Genomic DNA, 16,612 nt, shown 5'->3' on the forward strand with positions numbered 1-16,612 from the left:
ATGGACACCGGTCGCCCTTCCTTTCCAAAAAGAGACAAACCGAAGCCTGAACGCCATAAGACAGCCACGTCATGTGCAGCTTCTTCTTCTAAATTCAAGTAATGCCTTACATTTTTCAGTGGAATTGCAGAGGCTTTTGTGGCAACATTGACGACATTCAATACTTAATTAACCGCTACTCTCCAGTTGGTTTCTGCCTGCAAGAAACCTATTTAACTCCTCAAATCTCCATCTCCATAAAAAAACTATTCAATCTATAGAAGAGGTCGGAATACATCCGATTCTGCTCATGGTGGTGTAGCCATTTTGATTAGCTCAAAGATTCTGGCTAGACAAATTGCTCTCCCAACCCAAATCGAAGCCGTTGCTGTGCATCTGATTACTCAGATCGCTTAAACAATTGTCTCAGTTTATCTCGCACCAAATCATACTTTCTCTTATAATGACCTTGAAGAACTTTTAAGACAGCTACCCTCCCCTGTCTGCTTGCTAGGGGATTTCAATGGCCACCATCCTCTATGGGGATCATCTAAATTACACAGACGCAGTCGAATGATTGAAACTTTACTAGAAAAACAAAACCTCACTCTTCTTAATAGTGGCTCGCACACCCATACACAGTTACCTACTGGACAGACTTCCGCAGTTGACCTATCAATTTGCTCCCTGATACTGTTTTCAGCCATGCAATGGTCCGCTCTGGATGATCCCATGGGCAGTGATCATTTTCCAATTGTTTGTAATCTGTTGACTACACAACCACCATTACAACAGCCCTGCAGGAAATGGAAATTCTCTAAAGCCAATTGGGCCAAATTTCAGTCAGCAATCACTCTTGACAAAAAAAACTATTCAACTACAGCCCATAAATGAAGTTACTGATTATATTACATCCCGTCTTTTAGTTGCAGCTAAGTACTCAACTCCATTATCAAATCCCCCGTCCCGACGACATTTCAACTGCTGGTGGAACGAAGAGCACACAAAAGCAAAGAAGGAAAAAAAAAAGCATTTAATTTATTCCGTCGATCTCCAACCACAGCTAATCTAATTAGCTACAAGAAGCTAAAGGCAAAGGCACGTTACATTCAAAAGCAGGCCAAGAAAGATTCTTGGACTCTGTTCGCATCTACTATCAATAGAAACACTGACTCCAGACTAATATGGAAGAAAATTAGGCAGCTTTCTGGGAAGTTTCCAACAGTTCCTTCCCCAATTCTCTCCTGCAATGGGCAAGAACTCTCTGCTCCTCTAGATATAGCCACTGCCTTGGGCAAAACCTTTGCTCGAGTCTCGGCTGCATCTAACTACACTCCGAAATTCCAGAAAATTAAGGCCACCACCAAACAGAGACCTATCAACTTTCGAACCTCACTATCACTTCCATGTAATCAGCCTCTGCAATATTGTGAACTTTTACAGGCCATCAGAACAACGCGAAACAGTGCCTCTGGGCCAGATGGCATGTATTATGTCATGCTACAGCATCTCGATGACAAAAACTTACAACTGCTTCTAGTCTTTTTTAACCGGATCTTCCTGCTAAAAATTTATCCAACCTCTTGGCACCATGCTACAGTTTTGGCATTTTCAAAACCTGTAAAAGATCCCTCCAGTCCTAATAGTTACAGACGAATATCTCTGTCAAGTTGCTTTGATAAAATTCTTGAAAAAATGATCCACAGTCGACTCACCTGGATCATTGAAACTCAACATCTACTGAATAATTGTCAACATGTTTTTGCAAAAACAGGTCCTCCCTAGATCTGATGATCAAGGCGGAATCTGAAATTCGCAATACCTTTGTGAAAAATGAACACCTTGTCATGGTCTCCATTGATATAGAGAAGGCATTTGATACTACCTGGCGGTATGGCATTCTCAGTGACCAATATAATCTTGGTCTACGAAGCAACCTGCCCATATTTATTAGGAACTTCCTCAAGAGCCGATCTTTCCAGGTCTGATATCAAAATTCTCTTTCTGCTACATTCTCGCAGGAAGAAGGGGTACCGCAAGGATCAGTTTTGAGTGCAACCCTGTTTGCCCTTAGAATTGATTCCATTTCAAAATAACTCCCAAATACAGTAGAGGCTTACCTTTACACTGACGATCTCTCTATTTCTTGCCATTCTCAGAACATGAGATCTATCGAAAGGCAATTGCAGATGTCCCTCAATAAAGTACAAAAGTGGGCTGAGCTCAATGGATATCATCTTTCCCAACAGAAAACAGTTGTGATTGACTTTTCAGTCAATGCAAATTGCATACAGATCCTGAACTTCGGATTTCAAATTCCACCATTCCGATTGCCAGCAATATGAAATTCTTAGGACTAATCCTGGACAGTAAGCTCAACTTCTTTGAGCATGTTAAATTAATATGTACTGCCTGTCTTAAAAAGATCAACATGCTAAGAGCTTTATCTGCCCTCTCTTGTGGAGCAGATCATACAACTTTGCTGCTCTTATATAAAGCACTGATTAGATCCCGTTTAGGTTATGGTTCTCCAGTTTATGATTCTGCCCAAAGGAGTGTGCTACGCTGGCTGGATCCTATTCAACATAATGCACTGCAGATTGCAAATGGTGCATATAGGACATCTCCAACTCTGAGTCTATACATTGAAGCTCATGAGCCCCCTCTGCATCTTCGTAGAAAAATGCTGTTACTTAAATATGCAGCTAAAATACAGACTTGCTCTTCGCATCCTATTCAGCCATACCTTTTTATTCAACCACTACTCTACAGAAATAAACCAAGTAAAATACAACCAGCTGGTCTACGGCTCCTTGAAATATCACTGAATTGGAATGTTCCTCTCCACAATAGGCAACAGATAAAGAATTACTCTCATTCACCATGGACCACGTTTCCTCAACTGACCTGTGATACCTATTTTCTTCAATGGGGAAAGAATTGTGTACCGGCACTGATTGTGCAACAACTCCATGCTAGCCTTATTCAAACCTGTGCTGACTTCTTGCCGATATATACGATGGTTCCAAATCTCTTTCAACTGTCGGAGCAGCAGCAGTGTTCCCCTCTGCTATCATATCAGCTTCTCTTCCGCCCGAGTATAGCAACTTTTCAGCAGAACTGTATGCAATACAATTAGCTCTAGAAAATTTGACTCTACATCCATCTGCAAAATATATAGTTTACACTGACTCTCTCAGCTCAATTAGAGCAATGCCGAATACCTCTCAAAAGAATCACCATATTTTAATGAAAATCAGGAGTTTGTTATTGCAGATTTATCATCATCAACAACTAGTGAAGTTTTGCTGGATTCCAGCGCATTCAGGCATAAAAAGGAATGAAGTGGCTGATATATCTGCCAAAAGTCCAAGTTTAGACCTAACCTCTGTCCCTATTCCAGCGGCCGATTATAATATCTTAATTCAAGCAGCATGCCATGCACAGTGGACAGAGTTATGGCATAACCAAATGAATAACAAACTTTTCCAGTTGGAACAAGACCCAAAGTTCTGGCACTCGAGCAATCAGACAGTGCGGTGGGAAGAAGTGGTACTCACACGAATGAGAATAGGGCACACCCATCTGACTCACCTCCATCTACTAATGGGCGATGATCCTCCTCAGTGTCCACACTGCTTAGAACATCTAACAGTCAAACGTATTCTGATTGACTGTTCACACTATCAACAACATCGAGCTTTAATACTTCAAAATCTGGCTAATCGTCGAGAACCATTGACATTACATCATATCATTGGAGAGGATGCAAATGTTAACGAACTTTTCTGCTTTTTAAAACAAATTGGAGCGTATCATCTTTTATAAATAGGTTTCAGAACTGAAATTAATTTAAACTGGCTTCATTATTAATTATTTTCTAATATTCCTACGAATAGGTGCACTATAGCCATAGCAGCTAATGCGCCAATAAACAACCACACACACACACACACATGATGTTTTCGAGTGGTTTCTGAATATTTTTGGTCATATAGTATTTATAAATAGAGTACTTATTGATCAGCTAAAATTTGCATAGAATGGTATAATGGCATCTCAATGTCATTGGCCAATTGCATAAAATAAACAACCATACCACTTTGGTTGTTTATTTTTTTGTGTAATTTTTACACAAAGAATTACTTCTCTGTGTAATTTTTACACAAAGAATTACTTCTCTGTGTAAAAATACACAAAGAAATAATTCCTTAATATTAAATCAAAAGTGATGCTGAACAGTTCTTACACACATGGCATCAAAGACAAACAAAATTTTGAATGCTACCTATTCAACTCCAACAGAGTATTTATGGGATTTATGGTAAATCTTTAAAAAATCTAAAATGTGAATTAATTTTCCATTAGACTAGAATACAACATAATGTTTTTATATGCTATAATGGCATCTCAATGTCACTGGCCAATTGCATAAAATTGCTAATTGTGAAAAAGGTGTTTGTAGTTAGAATTCCTGTTTAATTGAAAAAAACAATAAATAAATAAAAGACTAATGGGCTTTTTACTTAATGAAAATTATGATAATCTGTTTACAAACATATCATTGAAATTTTCATTTTATTAAATACTTAATTGCCAAATTTTTCTTTTCATTTACAGCATATAAATATGCTAATTCCTACATTCTATGATGATTTGGAGTTCCTAGATACTGATTCAATGCCTTTACCTCCACTGGATGATGAGGATGAGGAGGAATCTCATGCTCAGTGTTGTTGTGCATCAGATGGAAGAACAACAGCAGAATCAATTGTGCCTGATCCTCCTAGGTATTTAAATCTTATTACTTCAATTTTTCTTAATTGTGAGTTGCATCTTTTTTAATGCTGCTACTCAAAGTTACTTCCAGGCAGTCAAGTTAATTTTTAATTTATAACTGATCATGATCTGGGGAGTGCATTTCCTGTGGTTAAGCTGCCTCTAGAAGGTTATAATAATGTCATGGAGGCCAAGAATAATCCATTTTAAAGTTTAACACATGTACATAGAATGAGTTGATGAAAATCAAATTTGGTAAACTAAATGGACAAGTTAAAAAAAAAAAAAAAAAAGAGACTGGTCAGCAGTGGCAGTGCTCAGGAAGTTGAATTAGCATGGCAGCGTGTTCCTAAAAGAAACAAATAAAATAATAATAAAAATTAGAGTGTTTCAACTGATAGGACAACACAAAGAAGGTATTATTACGAACATTCTATGTAATTTGGAGCAGTGTGGCATTAGGGGCAAATTACTGCGTGGATAAGGAGATGGTTGAGTGGCAGGAGATGAGGGGGTATTAATAGCCACTACCCTTCATGGACTACTTTTATTAATAAAATCCCTCAGGATTCAGTTTTGGCTCCTTACTATCTACAATTTGATGAAGGCATGCCAAATTTATTATCTAAGTTTGCAGATGCAAAGGGGAGCCAGGTAGGTAGCATTAGCAGAGGCATATGATGTAAGAAAGAAAGCTTATATGGCATCAGCAAAAAAAAAAAAAAAATCCAATTTCACAGATCCATTTGTTCTCAAAGATTGTCCAGTTCTCCTTGAATTTATTTAAGCTATCAACTTTCACAACAGATGGAAGTTTGTTCCAGCATTCAGCTACCCGCTGGCTAAAGGCAAATTTCTGTCATCAATTCTACAACTGTCTTTCCTCCATTTGAATTTATATCCCTCTCAGGTTTGTAATCTGAGCAAGAGGAAGAATCCCATCAGCATTGAACCTGCTCAAACCATTCAAGACCTTATATACGTCAATCAGATCACCTCGCAGGTGACTAGTCTCCAGATGCTGCAATTTGCAGAACTGAAGCCTTTCTTGGTAAGAGATTCCCTTCATTTCCCTTCAGTTTTGGTTCTTTACTATTTACAATTTGATGAAGGCATGCCAAATTTATTTTCTAAGTTAGCCGATGCAAAGGTGGGCCAGGTATTAGGTGTGACATTGATAAATACAAGGTACTGTATTTGAGTAACAGTAATCCCAGAATAGCTGAAATGGGGCTTCATATAAATACTAGAAATTGTATATAATATCATCCTGTTTTCCCCAACCTAATGTGTTAAGGTTTATGTATGCGTTTCCCCATATATCACCAGTTTGAGAATTCTTATTGATTAATTAATATTTATTAATATTGATTAGATATAAATAAACCATGAGCAAACATTAAAATAAAGAAGGGATTAACATTTGTTTTTATTTTAACAGTTAATATGAACAAATCATAGTTCTTGATCTCACTCAGTTTATGCTTTTTTTTTTTTTTTCTTTTTTTTTTTAGAATGACATCATTTACACTTCAAATTACTTTCCTCTGACAGGGAAGTGCCTATAAGTGACTATAATGTCTTAATAGATGGATCGGTGAAATGGGTTTTTTTTTTTTTTTTTTTTTTTTAAGAAAGCAAGCTTATTCAGCTGATGCTGTATTATAAGCTCGCTTTCTTGCATCATATGTCTCTACTAATGCTAATGTTAATAAAATTACGGAACTTTCTTCTTTTAAAGGGTTCTTTTTTTCTTTTTTTTTTTTTTTACAGTCCATACTGTGTTTTTACAGCATCAACAAAAAAAACCCAACACCTCCCATTTCATCTATTCATTCCCTCCAATAGTTTTTCTAGTTCTTCCTTCAATTTATTTAAACTAACAACTTCCACAGCAACGGATAGAAATTTATTCCATCAATCAACCACATTTTGGCTAATGACAAATGCCTACACATCTATTTTGCAACCGTCCTTCCTCAATTTGAATTTGTGCCCCTCATATGTGTGTGTGGTCTGAGCAAGAGGAAGAATCCCATCAGCATTGAGCTTGCTCAATCCATTCAAATCCATAAATACCTCAGTCAGATCACCTCGCCAGTGCCTAGTTTCCAGACGATGCAGTTTGCAGAACTGAAGCCGTGGTAAGATCATCCCTGTGTTCCTCTCACCAATCTCATTGCTCTTCTCTGTACTCATTCCAGTAGCTCTACATCCATCCTAAAATAAGCCCTCCAGACCTGTTGCAGTACTCAAGATGTGGCCTGACCATTGCCTTATACAATGCGACAATCACTTCCTTATTGCTGCTAACAGAATTCCTATATATCATTGACAGAACTTCATATCTGACTGCACAGTTACTACCAGGTCTTTCTCATTTTCCATTACCCTGAAGGTAGTACCACACAGTTGATACTTTATTCTGGGGTTACTTCTACACATATGCATTACTTTGTATTTATCAATGTTAAAGTTAAATTACCATTTCTACCCAACTTTTCTAGATCCTATTGCAGTAGCATACTGTTATTAATGTCATTAATCACCCTGGAAATCTCTGTATCATCTGCAAGCTTGAACAGTAAGCCTGGTATCAGTATCATTGATAAATATAGAAAACAACAATGGGCCCAACTCCGAACTGTGGGGGACTCCACTAATAACATTAGTCTACGAAGAGCAGTGTACATTGATTACTACTCTGTTTTCTCCCTCTCAACCATCCCTTTATCCATAGCAGCAACTTGCTCTTAATGCCACATTGCTCCAATATATACAACAATCTTTTATGTGCAGGAAAGTTTCAGGAAAGCTTTTATTAAAATCTTTCCTGAAATCCAGTTATATTATATTAAATTATTTTTCGCATCAAGTTCTTTGGGATGACATCGTAGTAACCAATCAAATTGGTCAAACAGTATTTCCCCTTAACAAACTCATGCTGTTTGGAGTGCAGTTCTGTCCTCGTCTAGATCAGGGATTCTCAACAGGGGTGATATTGTCCCCAAGAGGGTGACAGTGGTTTGTGTCCCTCTAAAGTTCAACCCTACCCAACGACATCTTATTTCATAACATTTAATTTCTCTCATTAGGTTTGCTTTCCCCTGAGACAACTGATTTTTAATATATAATTATATTTTATTAGGAGTGACTGAGAAATTTTGATAAAAGGAAGATAGTGGGCGTGATTTAATTCAATCACCTGTGTTTTTCATAGGCATTAAATGCCTAAGTGCTTTCAGAGGTAATGTCTCCGCAACCCTTGACATGTGCACCTTTCCAATGGCTGCAACCTTTGTGGTGGCATGGTATATTTATTTATTCTTTTGTTTCATTGGTGAATATATGAGACATGGATGGGTGGACTTTTGCATCATAGTCTTTGTCACCTTTGCACCATAAAAACTGAAATCAAATCAAGCATGGATGGGATGAAGAAATGTTTCAGTCTGTTGTGTCTACTTTCTGAGCAACAATTAATATTGATTTATTGTTTCCTTGTGGAAGTTGTTTATTTGTGATCCACCATACTTTTGTGAGTGACATGGACTGTGAGAGTTAAATGAAAAATAGTTTATATTTTATTATTTAATTCTTTGTAATTATTCAACCCATCATCAATCATGTCAAGTGCTGAAAAGAAGTGTTGACAGTATCTGGATGAATATGTAGCTTGTGGTTTTATTGAAAGCTCATTCAACTCGAGACAGCCTATTAGTCTTATATAGCTTCTTTTTTTTTTTTTTTTTTCAAATGAGGCTATGAATCCATCAAGACTCTTTAGATCACTTAAAAAGGAAACATCCTGATAAAGTTAGTAAACTTATTGAATATTTTAAAAATTTAAAACAGAATTTTGAGTAACATAACACAGTTACTTCCTTATTTAAGAAGACCACACAAACAAATGGAATGATTGCCTCTTATAAAATTGCAGAAATCATTGCAAAAACTGGTAGGGCTCATAATACAGTTGTTGAGACTGTTATATGACCCACATTAGATCTAATTTCGACATGATACATCAAAATCCTTCCAGTATTTTAAAAGCATTGCCATTGAGCAACGATTCAATTTAAAGACAAATTGATGAGTCAGTTAAAATTGAAGAGCAGCTAATTGACAAACTAAAAACAAGAAAATTTTCTATTCAGATTGATGAATCCACAGTTACTGACAATAAGGCCCTTCTAATGGCATATGTTCATTATTTCGATGATGATTGTAAATTGCAAGAAGAGATGTTGTTTGTAAAATCTATAGGATCTTCAGAAACTGAAGATTCTATAGATTTTATGAACTGGAGCATCATTTTTGACCAATAATGGAGCATCCATTTTTGCCGCTGTAAAAACATGGTTTGATGAAAAACAAGTACCATTGGAAAATTTGCTATTCTGTGCCACTGATGATGCTGTGTGTCTCATGATTGGAAGACACAAAGGTTTTATAGCCCAACTAAAAGAAATATGTCCTGAATACACTGCATTGTGCACCAATATCATCTGGTTGCAAAAAATAGTCCAGTTCTTTATCAGTCTGTCAGTATAGTTATTAAAACCATATAAAATAAAATCATATAGCAAATATGATCGCCTTTTCAGAAAATTTTGTGTTGATAATGAAGAACAGTATATGAGGCTTCTTTTAGCATTAGCATTAGTAGAGGCATATGATGCAAGAAAGAAAGCTTAAACAGTATCTGCCAAAAAAAAAAAAAAAAATACTCACACTCACATTTCACCCTTCGGTTCATTCGAAATAGCTGTCCAGCTGAGCCTTAAATTTATTTAGGCTATCAACTTCCACAACAAGGGATGGAAGTCTGTTCCACCAACCAACTACCTGCTGGCTAAAAGCAAATTTCCACACATCTGTCTTTCCTCAATTTGAATTTATGCCCTCTCAGGTGATTATTCTGAGCAAGAGGAAGAATCCCATTGGCACTGAGCATGCTCAAACCATTCAAAACTTTATACACCTCAATCAGATCACCTCGCAGGTGCCTAGTCTCCACACACTGTAATTTGCAAAACTAAAGCCTCTCTTCGTAAGAGCAACCCTTTGTTCCATTCACTAATCTTGTTGCCCTTCTCTGTACTCATTCCAACAGCTCTGCATCCTTAAAATGAGCCCTCCAGACCTGTATACAGTACTCAAGGTGTGGCTTGACCATTGCCTTATACAAGGGGATAATCACCTCCTTATCCCTACTATAAAAATTCCTGTATATCATTGACAAGACACCATGAGCTATTCTTGCAGACCGTCTGTGCTGCTCAGAATGCTCAGAAAACTTCATATCTGCCTGCACAATTACCCCCAGGTCATTTTCATTCTCTGCCACTGTCAGTGTAGTACCACAGAGTTGATACGTTATTCTCGGCACCTCCATATCTAGGTGGGCAGGAGGAGTAGTGCATAGAACACGCTTCTTGATTAGACCAGGGTCCAAGCCCGTGACCACCAAATACGGAGATTGCGGAAAGGTCAGGGAATGACCACCACATATCCCCGGAGCAATATGGCCCTAGTTGCTGATGCTCCTAAAAACCAAACAATAACAACGTTACTCTCGGTTTACTGCTTCCCATATGTAGGACTTTACATTTGTCAATGTTAAACTTCATTTGCCACCTCTCAGCCCATCTGCTAAACTTTTCTAGATCCTGTTGCAGCAGCATTCTGTCATTAGTATCATTAACCCTGCCAACCTTCGTATCGTCTGCAAACTTGGACGTTAAGCCTTGACATTGATATCAAGTGGAACAATCTGATTCATCCCTTTCCTTCTATAGTTTACATAAGTTTACATAATATGAAAGTTGCCATGGTTGTTAAAGTTGTTAATGATGGTAATCAGTATATGCTTCTGCAATATGAGCCAAAAAATTTATGCAGTTGGACTGAGAAGTGGCAGTTGAAGTTTAACATTTACAAATGTAAGGTACTGCACATGGGCGGTAGTAATTCCAAATTAAGGTATAAACTGTGTGGTACCACATTTGGGGTAATGGAGAATGAAACAGGCCTTGGGGGTAATTGTGCAGTCAGTTATGAAGTTATCTGAGTAGTATAAACAGGCTGCTAGGACCGCTCATGAGGTTTTGTGAATGATATACAGGAATTTTTCCAACTGAGATCAGGAGGTGATTATCTTTCATATAAGGCAATGGTCAGGCCAGTGCAGTGTCTGGAGGCTGGAGACTTGCAAAGAAATCTGATTGAGTTGTTTAAGGCTTTGAATGGATTTCATAACTTCAATGCTGATGGAATCCTTCCTCTTGCCCAGGCTAAACGGTGTTGGTGGGTTGGGCTTAAATTTAAATTGAGGAAGAATGGTTGAAGGATAGATGTGCAGCAGTTTCCCTTCAACCAGCATGTAGTTGATTGAAGAAGAAGCCTCCATCTGATATTATAGATGGAAGTAGTGTGAATAAATTCAAGGAAGAACAGAAATTAACAGGGGTTGGAAAGGTAATTCTGATGGGCAGTGGGTTTTTTTTTTTTTTCTTCGGCAGGTACTTTTTAAGTGCATCCTTTGCCACTACCAATACTAATATTAAAACACAATATAAGCACTTTTCAGGTTTACCAACTTGAAAAGTGCAATATGCAGTCAGTGGTAGTGAATGGCATTGTCTTGTTTTCAAATCCAGTTCAAAATCAAAATGTTTTGAAAGAAGATTGATTAATTTCAGAAAAAGAACTTGTGAATTGCAAACTTTTGTAAATCAATTCTAACAACCCAATAAAATTGATAATTCTGGCAGCGTTATCCTCACTTGTGCAGAAAGTCTGTTTTTGTTTCCCCTATCCTGGCTTGAATATTGAAAATTGCTTGTTTCTTTTAAAATATTATACCACCAAAGTTTGAAAATCCTAACATCGCTTTCTTCAATCTAACATACCTCACCTTCACATAGTGCAGTCTTTACTCAAATTTTCTCATTATTCAGATTATTTATTAATCAGATTTCCATTTTGTAATTGATTATTGAAGACTGAGCCAGGAGGACAATTCTGACTCAGTGATAGACATTTCTACTTCCATGCTGATGGATTGTCCAAAACAAGAGAAGTTTCTATTCTTTTGCTTAGTGAACATGGTGTACAAGTTCCCAGTGAAAAATTAAGTTCTCGTGAATGATGAGGTAACAAAGATTTCGTCATCTGGCAATGCCTCATTTTCAACCTTGAAATATTTTGTGGACAACTGTCCATTACTTCTTTGTGTCATTAAAGATAAATAGATGAAGCAATAGATGTTTTGCAGCATCAGTTCTGTCATTTTCAGTGTGAGAACTTCATCATCAGCCATTTTCAATCCACTACAGGATGAAGGCTTCTCCAGCAACTTTTCATTTCCTTCTGATTTGTGCAATAGCGTTCCATTTACTACCCACAAACTCTTGAATTTCATCTGTCCATCTCCATCGTTGTCTTCCAGGTTTTCTTCTGGCTACTCTTGGGTACCATTCTGTTATTTTCTTAGACCATCTGTCATGTCTTTGAGCTGTGTCCTGCCCAAGACCATTTTAGTTCTTTACTTTTGATAAAAATGTCCTTTACTTGAGTTTGCTGCCTAATCCATGTGTTTCTCTTCTTATGTAACAGTCTGATTCCCAGTATAATTCTTTCCATTCTTCGCTATATAGTTCTCGGCTTCTGTTCCGTTCTTTTGGTGAGTGCCCAAGTTTCACTTCCATAAGTCGTGGTAGGGAGTATACATTGGTTCATTATTTTGCGTTTCAGACAAATTGGGATATTACTCTTTTTTTTTTTCTTTTTTTTTAAATTAAAACCCCAAACACGAAAGGTATCAAAACCTATAGTACTTAGTACCATGCATGGATTGAAGGAGAAGTATGGGGGGGGGGATTCCGGAAACTTTGCTCTAGAGACTAAACATGGGTTTCACCACTTCAAGCCTCCAATAAGCAAAGTGATGGTATTTCACCTGTTGATGAAAGTCATCTACCACTCCTCAGTATGTGACTATATTTCCTGAATGCTATCAATCCAAAATTTATTCTTCTCTTGACTTCTAGCCATTTATCATTATTACAGCTAATGACTTGTCCCAGATAAGTATGACTCCACCGTTTCAATTACAGCCCCTTCAATCATTATATCCCTTTCTGTGGCATACTTCTTGATCATTACTTTAGTCCAAAATTCTTACTAACTGTGCATAGCTGATTAAGATTTTACTCTAATTCTTTGGGATTGTGGCTTATGACCACAGTGTCATCTGCAAATTTTTAATGGTTTAGGTTGTACTTTAGGTACTACTTTCTGCAACCAGTCTAATCTTCTGAAAGCTTCCTCAAGGGCAGCAGTAAACAGCTTCGGAGATATTGTCTCTCTTTGATAAACTCCTTTCTCAATTTTAAATTTGCCACTGTCTTTGTCTAGTCTAATAAAGGAGGTAGCATTCTCATGTACAGTCGAACTTCCCTATAATGAATTCTATAAATCCAGCGAAAAAATTCGTTATAGAGAAATTTCATTATACAGAGAATATCTTTTTTATTAGAAATTGTTATTTAATTAGAAAATGAAAATGAATCTACATTTATTTTTAATGTATTTTATTTCAAAAACACTTATTTAAATTACGCTTACACAATTTTCGTCAGTAAGTATCACAAATTAAAAAAAAATCCGTAATTTTCGTTTGCACAGTACAATTAAAAAATGTCTGATTCTCAAAGAAAACCTCACATTTGTTCAGAGCATTAAAAACATTATCAGGAACATTTTCACAAAACTGTAGACCCATACGAACCGTTTTAAAAGCGTTAATCATTTCTTCACGAGTTGGCTTTTCTACGGGTTGTTCTGATGTGTCTTCAGCGTCATCGTTAATTTCTTCGTGATCATGGTCGTGTCTAACTCTGTTCAGCAGTATTTCATCTTCATTTGGATGTTCTGTTGTAGTCAGGTCTTGATCTACATAAACATAACTATCCAATGTTATTTCATTTTCGATGTTTCCGGACGATTCTAATATTTTCCAAAAGTTTTTCAGTTGTGAAAGGGGCAGTTCATCTTGTTGATCCAGTTGATGTTCGACTTCTGCATTCAATGCAAATCCCGCTTTCGAAAAACAATTTTGAATAGTGTATTCAGTGACATCGTTTGTCCAAACTTTTGCCAGTTCAGAGATGCAATCTCTAAGGTTAATTGTAACTTCCAAGTTTCTATTTTCTGATAACGCATTGACAATCTTCATTATTATTCTCTTTCGATAATGAAATTTAAAATTTTTAATTATGCCTTGGTCCATTGGCTGGAGTTTTGACGTCACGTTTGGTGGTAAAAACAATAACTTCACACTTTTAAGTTTGGCAGAAATACTGGCAGGATGTGCTGGACAGTTGTCAGTTACCAACACGATTTTCCTTTTTTCTTTTGTTATACGCTTGTCTAGTTTTAATATCCAGTCTTCAAAGATATCACTGGTCATCCATGCTTTTTTATTAAAGGTGTAGTCAACTTCCAAAGATTTTGTGCCTCTAAAACATCTTGGGTTTTTTGATTTTCCGATTACTAAAAGTCTTAATTTTTCACTTCCTGTCATATTTGCTCCAACTAGCACAGTGATTCTTTCTTTGCTTTGTTTTCCGCCAAAACATTTATCATCTTTAAAAGCAAGAGTTCTATTCGGTAAACATTTAAAGAATAAACCCATTTCATCAGCATTAAAAACATCCTTAGGTTCATATTCTTCCAAAATCTTCTTTAAGGTATTGTTCCTCCAACTGTTGCAATCTTCTTCACTTACATTAACACTTTCTCCACAAATAACCTTTTCCACAATTCTGTGGCGCTTCTTAAATTTATCTAGCCACCCAGTGCTCGCATTAAATTCTGTATGTCCCAGGGACTGTGCAAATTTCAGAGCTTGTTGCTTAATTATTGGACCCGATATTGGTATATTCTTTTCACGTATCATTTGCACCCATTTTAGAACAGCTTTATCAACATCTTCGTATATACACAACTTAATTCGCTTCTTGTGTGCTGCTGCTTCAATTGCATTTAAAATTGATTCTCGATTTTTTAAAATCGTAGATAAGCTGCTTGCAGGTATGCCATATTTCTCCGCAATATCTTTTTTCTTAAAACCCTGGTCAATATCATGAAGAATCTTTACTTTATCATTAATACTTAAACATTTTCTCTTCGACATTTTTTCCCCAAATGTAAAAATCACTGGACTGTAGCTCTTGCCGATACATACACCGCAAACTTCGCTGCGCTGGCCATATAGTGAATTGTTAGTACAGGTACCGCCTACTCAATGACGTTTGCTTGCCAATTCAACATATCACGTGACTTTTCCTATCAATCACTTTGAAGAAATATACGACTTTCATTCATATATAAAATTTACGGTTAATGTATGCTGTATGTTACTTTTCAAAAAAAAAAAAAAAATACAAGAGCATATAGCCTATGTAATTGATGACAAATTGTTCTAAAAGAACTAAATAAAAAAAAATTTTTTTTCATGAAAACCATCTACTAGGAGTCCAGTTAGATGAGAACGGACATATCACATAATGATTGACAGGAAGGTCACGTGGTACGGTTGAGGTGAGAAGCGAATGTCACTCAGTAGGCGTTCGTTACTAAAAATCGACTATGGCATCATTCTATGTATTGCCGCCGCAGCACGCTAAAGGCTTACCGCAGCGAATTTCGTTTTCCCCTGAGCCAACATCAATTTACAAATCTATCCTATTTATTGTAAAGTTTACGACCACTTTTAAGAAAACCCATTTGGTTTTATAACTGTAACAAAAATGAAACAAAGACCTTCCTACGGGCGTCAATGACCACAAGTATTCACTAAAAGAATGATTAATTCCAGATGCTAATGCGTAATTTCGGAGGGAAGGAGGTCGTATATTTTTAAAAATTCGTTATAGAGAGACTAACACTTCGCTATATGGGGTTAATTTTACATGTAATTTCGTTTCAAGGTGCAATGTTTTGCGAAAAAATTCATAATATAGAGAAATTCGTTAAATAGAAGTTCGTAATAGAGAAGTTCCACTGTATTTTCTTCAAAATCATAATATATGGGGAATCTATGCCTTGTCTTTCCAGTGCCCAAAACATTGCCTTATGCTATATGGAGTCAAATGCCTTTTCATAATTCACAAATGCCAGGCATAATGGTGTTTTTTATTCATTTGCTTTCTCCATTAGCTGTGATATTACGTGAAGGTGGTTTGTTTGTTTGTTATTTGGTTTTTACGAGCATTAGCAACTAAGACCATATTTCTCCGGGGATATATGGTGGTCATTCCCTGACCTTTCCACATCCTCCGTATTTGATGGTCATGGGTTCGAACCCCAGTATAATCAAGAAGCATGTGCTACGCACTGCTGCTCCTGCCCACCCGGCTACAGAAGTGCCCGGCTCTTTCAGTTGATTCTCATCAAGTATTCTTTCTAATCTCTTAGTAATGACCCTTGTGAACAACTTGTAGATATGGGATAACAAGCTAACTGGTCTATGATTTCCGATTTCTGATTTATCTCCTTTCTTATGCAGCAAAACTATGATTGCATTATTCCACTCCTTAGGCATCACACCTTTTCTAATGCATTTTGTGAAGAGTCTGGGTAGTTTTTGTGTCATGTGTCTTCCTCCCAATTTTAAGAACTATACAGTAACTTCATCTTCCCCCAGGGCTTTCTGATTCTTCATTTTCTACAACGCATGTTCTACCTCATGAGGAAAGATATCGGGTATGTCGTATATGTTACTAATTTGCGATCCATCTTCTGCACTGCTGGCATCATTCCCTCGCTCCTTGTGTAATTCTCTATA

The 16,612-nt window shown here is 36.8% G+C and overlaps 1 protein-coding gene across 4 annotated transcripts in view; it reads left to right on the forward strand.

The window, feature by feature from the left end:
• The window catches only part of Pask (PAS domain containing serine/threonine kinase), a 413,885-nt gene that overhangs the window by 241,540 nt on the left and 155,733 nt on the right, over nucleotides 1-16,612 (forward strand). For all 4 annotated transcript variants that reach the window (XM_090376045.1, XM_090376047.1, XM_090376046.1 and 1 more), the window contains one exon: nucleotides 4,600-4,769. In XM_090376045.1, the coding sequence (XP_090232171.1) occupies nucleotides 4,600-4,769 (170 nt within the window). The remainder of the gene's footprint in view (nucleotides 1-4,599; nucleotides 4,770-16,612) is intronic.

The sequence above is a fragment of the Mastigoproctus giganteus genome, chromosome 6, assembly GCF_048544385.1.
Source record: "Mastigoproctus giganteus isolate SK-2022 chromosome 6, ASM4854438v1, whole genome shotgun sequence".
In the NCBI taxonomy this organism is placed as follows: Eukaryota; Metazoa; Arthropoda; class Arachnida; order Uropygi; family Thelyphonidae; genus Mastigoproctus; species Mastigoproctus giganteus.